Source organism: Miscanthus floridulus, chromosome 7 (assembly GCF_019320115.1).
Source record: "Miscanthus floridulus cultivar M001 chromosome 7, ASM1932011v1, whole genome shotgun sequence".
Lineage (NCBI taxonomy): Eukaryota > Viridiplantae > Streptophyta > Magnoliopsida > Poales > Poaceae > Miscanthus > Miscanthus floridulus.
Genome location: NC_089586.1, coordinates 117,393,284 through 117,399,307, shown reverse-complemented (window position 1 = coordinate 117,399,307; position 6,024 = coordinate 117,393,284). Strand labels below are relative to the sequence as shown.

At 43.3% G+C, this 6,024-nt stretch overlaps 1 protein-coding gene across 1 annotated transcript; it reads right to left on the bottom strand.

Moving 5' to 3' along the window:
* Positions 1–2,428: 2,428 nt before the first annotated feature.
* LOC136464413 (protein NRT1/ PTR FAMILY 5.8-like) lies at positions 2,429–4,425 on the bottom strand. The gene is made up of 4 exons (XM_066463363.1): positions 4,264–4,425; positions 3,954–4,171; positions 3,305–3,801; positions 2,429–3,230 (listed from the first exon to the last, which is right to left on the bottom strand). Exons 1-4 carry the CDS (start codon positions 4,370–4,372, stop codon positions 2,429–2,431), a joined length of 1,626 nt encoding a protein of 541 aa, XP_066319460.1. The 5' UTR covers positions 4,373–4,425.
* Between the last annotated feature and the right edge of the window lie 1,599 nt (positions 4,426–6,024).

Genomic DNA, 6,024 nt, shown 5'->3' with positions numbered 1-6,024 from the left:
TATAATTTTATCTTTCAGATTTTGTAATTCTTTTACAAGAGGAATATAGGAAATGCAGAACATTTATGTGTGCTGTGGCTACAAAAGTACTTATAGAAATTGGCCAAGAAAAATGTGTTTTTCTGTTTGCGTGTGTGTGATTCTGCTAACTACATGATCCTCTTATCTCATGTAATATATGTTGGATCTACTCCTTGTTCACAGTGAGGAACCATGAACCATGGCACCATGGAACCAGGGCCCGGCCCCGTTGCTAGATGAAGTACAAGGTGTAGGCTATCCTTTTGCTCTCTAATGACCATAGATTCCATGGATGTAACAATTCCAAGCAGATTGGATTGATAAGATTTATGTGCTAACCGTGGTTGTTGAGGTTTGTGCTTTCTCTTCGATCTGATGTGTGCTCCTTTCCTCTGTTTTGCATGATTTCTCCAGCTTTCTACTCTGTGTGAGTAGAGCAGCGCCTTTTCTCACGCAGAGCAGATCTGATCACCACGCAGATCCTTTCCCATATTTTCTTTGCTTCTTTCCCAAGTATACCTGTTATATTCCTATGGAATTCCTATTTGTTGGGCTTATGGGCTGCTACATGTTTAGTGGGCATCTCTCTTTCATCTTAGTTATTGGGCTTTTCAATTGCACAGAACTTACATCTAACAACAGGAACATATCTAGTCTGCGTGGGCCTTTTTTGTTTGATGGAATTTATGTGCTAGCTTCTCCTAAAACACATGGTTTTTTCTCTGTTGTAATTTGTGTGTTTTTTATGCAGCCAACAACCATGTGCTAGCATCTCCTAAAACACACGTTTTTTTCTCTATTTCAAATCATGTGTTTTGCAGCCAGCAAACAGCCATGTGCTAGATTTTGCTAAAACACACGGGTGTATAGTAGATAGACTCTTTATCTAACTATGAACGCCTTTGGAGAAGACTAGAATTAGGTTAAACACAATCACACAGATGCTGTTTAGATAGCCGAAGTTCTATTTAAAATATAGTTACATCGAGTTCATACAATATTTATGCATATCGAACACACGCACAACCAATAAAACACTTGATATAGAAGAACACGCTAAGCGAACGAGTTGGTCACAAGGTTGGGTCGTCGGGAGTTCGACTCCTCACCTCTCTCGTAGCTGCAGAAATTAATGTGTTGCTTGGATGCATCCAGTGGTGGTGACACTTCTTGTTCGCATGCGTGTTTGGACATTGTCTAAAAAAATCCCCTTGATGTACACAGCCTTCTAAGATCTTTACCGATCCAAAAAAATGTTTAGGTCCTATTTAGGACAGATTTTCACTAAGAAACTTTTCTCTAAACTTGATTTCTCTATAAGAGAGGTTTTATAAAAAAAAGTGATATGTGAAAAAACTACCGATTTAGCAGTAGGGAGAGTCTGATATACCATGGCAGAGTGTGAGGTGGGACGTCAGCGAGGACAAAGAAGAGGGAGGCACGAGTGTCAACAAGGACGAGGCGGGGGGTGAGGTGGGGCTCAACAAAGACAAGGAAGAGAGAAATGAACTGCCAAATAAATTTCATGAAGAGATAAAATTTTAAAGCCATGGATTTGACGAAAACAGAACCACTTCAAAGAAAACCATTTTGTTATGGCACTGAGCAAATTGGCTCAAATTAGTATCGAGTAGAATTATAGAAAGCATAGGGGTGTTTGGATGCCAACCACATTTTGCCACACCTCACTTTAGACAAATTTGACTAGATTAACAAGTATTTAGTTAGTAACTAAACTTAAGCAAGATTTTTTCTGTGGTCCATATGTTATAGTGTAAAAAGATGTGGCAAGATTCTAGCATGACATAGTGTGGCTCCAAAGTTTCTAGATATACATTTTTTTGTCACACTTATCTAATGTTGTGGCAAATTTTAGAGTTCGAAAGTAGTTGCGGAATGTGAATTCCTTGGGTTTCTTTGTGACGGAAAATGTTCATCTAGGTTAAATCTCTGACTTAACACAGGCCCATTTTTCTCGATTTATTTCAAAAATTAACGGTGTTGTTCTGTTAGTGGCAGTGGCGGATATAAGCCTAGGGCCACTATGGCCACGGCCCCAGGCGTTGGCCAATTTTCTCTACATTGTAGCACACTGTTCTAAAGAGGCTCAATTAATCTACCAAAATGAGCCCATGGAGTGGCCCTAGGCGTTGGGCCAGTCCAGCTCCGCCACTGGTTAGTGGTATATGACATTCATGTCGACAGCGAGCTATCTCGAAATCTAGCAAATATACCAATGTGCATGCCTTTATAGAGATAAGTGTACAGACATGTACTGGCGTTGTGTTCTACTGTGATCGAAAAAAAAAAGAAGTTGCAGAATCAGTAGTTTCAAACTGGCGATGACAATGATTGGTACATTATTAACTGTTTGCACACATGCCGGCAACAAGTGGACTCTCTGAGCCTATCTCCCAGGTGCCTCCGGTTCACTGTAGTACTTGCACAGATACGTGAAGAACACAAAACTGACGGTGCCGATAAAAGCCAGGAACCAGTAGTACTTGTCCAGGTGTTCATGCCGTGGATCATCAGAGAACCAGCCGTGTCCCTCTCCCGTCCTCGCCGTCGTCGTCTCGAGGACCGCGATCACAAAGGCACCGAGGAAGTTCCCGAAGCCAAAGACGCTGAGGTAGTGCGCGATGCCGATGGTCCTCATGGTGCTGGGGACCTGCGTGTAGAAGAACTGCATTCCGACGACCGTGAACACATCAGCTACTCCCAGTAGAATGTACTGCGGCAGCAGCCAGAATATGCTCAGCTGATGAGTGGCGCCGTCTCCTTCGCTGACGAAATGGACCCGCTTCGATTCGACAATGGAGGCGGTGACCATGGCTGCGACTGAGAGGACCATACCGATGCCGATCCGCTGGAGCACGGTAATCCCCTTCTCCTCCCGGGTGAACACGCGCATCAGAGGAACGAATATCTTGTCGTACAGCGGCATGAGCAGTATCACCGACATCGTCGTCGAGCTCTGGAGCATTGCTGGAGAAATCACGAAGGTGCTGCCGACCTTGTGGTTCATCAGTGTCCCTTGCTCGGTGAAGAACGTCATTGGCTGCTGAAAGATGACGGCGAAGATCAGCAGCGTTGTCCAGATCAGCAGAAGCCTCAGGATGGCATTGGTGACGCTAGGTGCAGTGTCATGGTCATCTTTTGCCTCCTTCATATCAGTGAACTCATCTTTAAGCGCCTTCTCTTCTAATCTGTATTTCAACATATTAACATATATAATAGTACAAAAGAAATTGAGGTACGGACTACAATAGTAAAATCTTACTCTAGCTCCGAAATGTCATGATCATCATCTCTAGCCGGTAAACGGACCTTCCGAGTAATGAGACATGTAACGATTTCTTTCAGTGCTCTGAAAATGCCATCTGAAGGCTTGTTACCAGTATTCCGTTCCTTGCACATATACAGAGGAGCTCCGCAACAGAATGCGACCACAGATAAGACCATGACGCTGCAAGGAATGGCAAATCCGAGACCCCAACCAAACGTGTCTTGGATGTATGACATGATGGAGTTCCCCAAGAGGCTACCACTGCATATATCAAAATACCACCACTGGAAGAACAGGCTCTTCACCTGGTTCTTTTGTTCAGCTGGCAGAGATTCCATGTCATCTTCAATCAGTAGTTGATCAGCTCCAAATGCTTGCAACGAAGGGATGTATCCACCCTGCCCAACTGAGATCAAGTACAGTGGCAAAAACAGCAAAGAAGATGGCATCCATGAGTGCAGCACTGCCCATGAGGTTAAACCTACTAGGCCCTGATCAATAAACAAGAAAAACGATAGGAAAAGGTTAGGTGAACTGCAATTCTCACCAAAAAAACAATAACATAAACTACGGGCGTAAAATCTCTGAAGTAAACCTGTTTTAAGGGAGTGCTTATAGTAGTGCAGAGAAAGAAAAAACTTACCACTATGTAAAGCAACGATGAAACAGTTATGGTAGAATAACGATCCCAGAAAGAATCAGCAAGAATGGCACTAGCCAGTGGAAGCATGGACGTGACTCCATTCCATGTGCTAACACTCTTCGCAGCGGAGGATGTGCTCATCTTTACAACATCAGTGAGGAAAGTCACAATATTTGAGGCTACCCCCTTGTAAACAAATCTCTCCACACCAGCCACCACTGCAACACAAAATGTAATGAACTGAAAAATGATGCACAGATCATATCTTGCAGGGGAAAAACAATAGTACAATGACATCGAGCATGGTTACCTATAATGAGAACACATGGCTTGCTCAATGCTGCCGACTTCCCTTCTGAATCCATGAGAAACAGTGAACACCGAGAAGCCTCACTCAGCTCCTTCAAAAGTTTACACATATGGGATATTCTGAACAAAGACAGATGAGACCTAATATTCTTGCCCCTTCTTTTATTAGTGGTAACTCCACAATGGGAAGAAAGCGTGAGGACTACTAGTGCAACATCCACAAATCAACAGATTTATTTTATGAATTATGACTTGTATAATTCCAGGAGTTAGTGCCGTTAGAGGAAAACGAGTCCAGGAATAATATGGAATGCCCTGTTTGCATCACCTAAAACAAGCTGCTAGCTGCTAAAAAAGCTCTACCTGATCCAAATAGTCCAGCTTATAGTCTGGTTTATAGCCCATTTTAAACTATTCAACCACCCCGGTTATAAAAGGCTATTAGTTGGCTCTCTCTAGCAATTGCAGCTTATAAAAAAGTTTTGCTGATTCAAATTGATCTCCAGTAGTTTGCATGTTACATATTTACACTGAATTTTTCACACATGAACGGGAAACTTTCTTTTCAGATGTTTGTCCTGATTAAAAAGAGATGAATATGGCAGATCTTATGTGGAAAATTTCGTTGACGAGTAGGAATATTTCAAGTTAGATGAATGTAATTAGCTGCAAAGTTCAGAAATGATACGTCAAAGACAAAGCACCATGCCGACTTCAATGTAGTGCCCAAGAGTCACACACCATTACTAATGATCATGTACTCCTGCCTATATGAACAGGAAACTAGCACAACATGGTAAGACTAAACATAATACTGGAATTTCAATCGGGAAAAAAAAACTATGTAGCACCAAAAGACCTCGGTGGTTTAGGCGTCCCTGACCTCGATAGATTTGGGAGAGCCCTCCGGTTGCGATGGCTTTGGCAAGAATGGGTGGACGATTCCAAGTCTTGGAGCAGCTCGGAGCTTCCATGTTCTGATGATGATCGTCTCCTCTTCAACTCCTCAATCATTATAACTTTGGGGGGCGGTGCAAAGACTAAGTTTTGGCACCACAATTGGCTTGATGGACAAGCTCCTAGGTACCTAGCCCCGAACTTGTTTCGCCTAGTTTCAAGGAGAAACCGAACGGTGCAACAAGAGCTCCGGAACAACAATTGGATGCACAAGCTAGGAAGAAAAATCACCTCGGCTGTCCACATAGAGGAGTTTGTGTTCCTTTGGATACGAATACAGGATGTGCACCTACAACACGGCGTCCAAGACACCATCATCTGGCGATGGACCAAGGATGGAAATTACTCCACCCGCTCGGCCTACAGAATTCAATTCAAAGGCTCGCTCGTCCACTTCTGTACGAATTTGATTTGAAAAGCGCATGTGGAGAATAGATGCAAGATCTTCGTCTGGATCTTAGTGCAAGATAAAATTCTAACAGCGCAAAACCTACAAAGGAGCGGGTGGCCACACCAACAACAATACGTGTTGTGCAACGGTTCATTAGAGACCGGCCTCCACCTATGCCTATGTTACCCTTTTGCAAAGGCAGTTTGGGATCAAATCCTCTCGTGGGAAAACTTCACTCAACTTCAGCAGCAACCCCAGGTAGACCCCACCCATATCGGGTCATGGTGGGAAGAGATGGCAAGGAAAGTGCCAAGATATGAGCGTAGGCGGCTTAACGGGGTAGTAATCTATACCTTTTGGAATATTTGGAAAGAGAGAAATAGGAGAATTTTCGACAACAAGATAGAAACGGTG

Excerpts from the sequence above, each read along its gene's own strand:
- LOC136464413 (XM_066463363.1), bottom strand. The coding sequence starts at position 4,372 with ATGTGTAAACTTTTGAAGGAGCTGAGTGAGGCTTCTCGGTGTTCACTG. Across the intron at positions 4,172-4,263 it reads GCCATGTGTTCTCATTATAG|TGGTGGCTGGTGTGGAGAGA; the intron begins GTAACCATGCTC and ends TTTGTGTTGCAG. Across the intron at positions 3,231-3,304 it reads CATGACATTTCGGAGCTAGA|ATTAGAAGAGAAGGCGCTTA; the intron begins GTAAGATTTTAC and ends GTTGAAATACAG.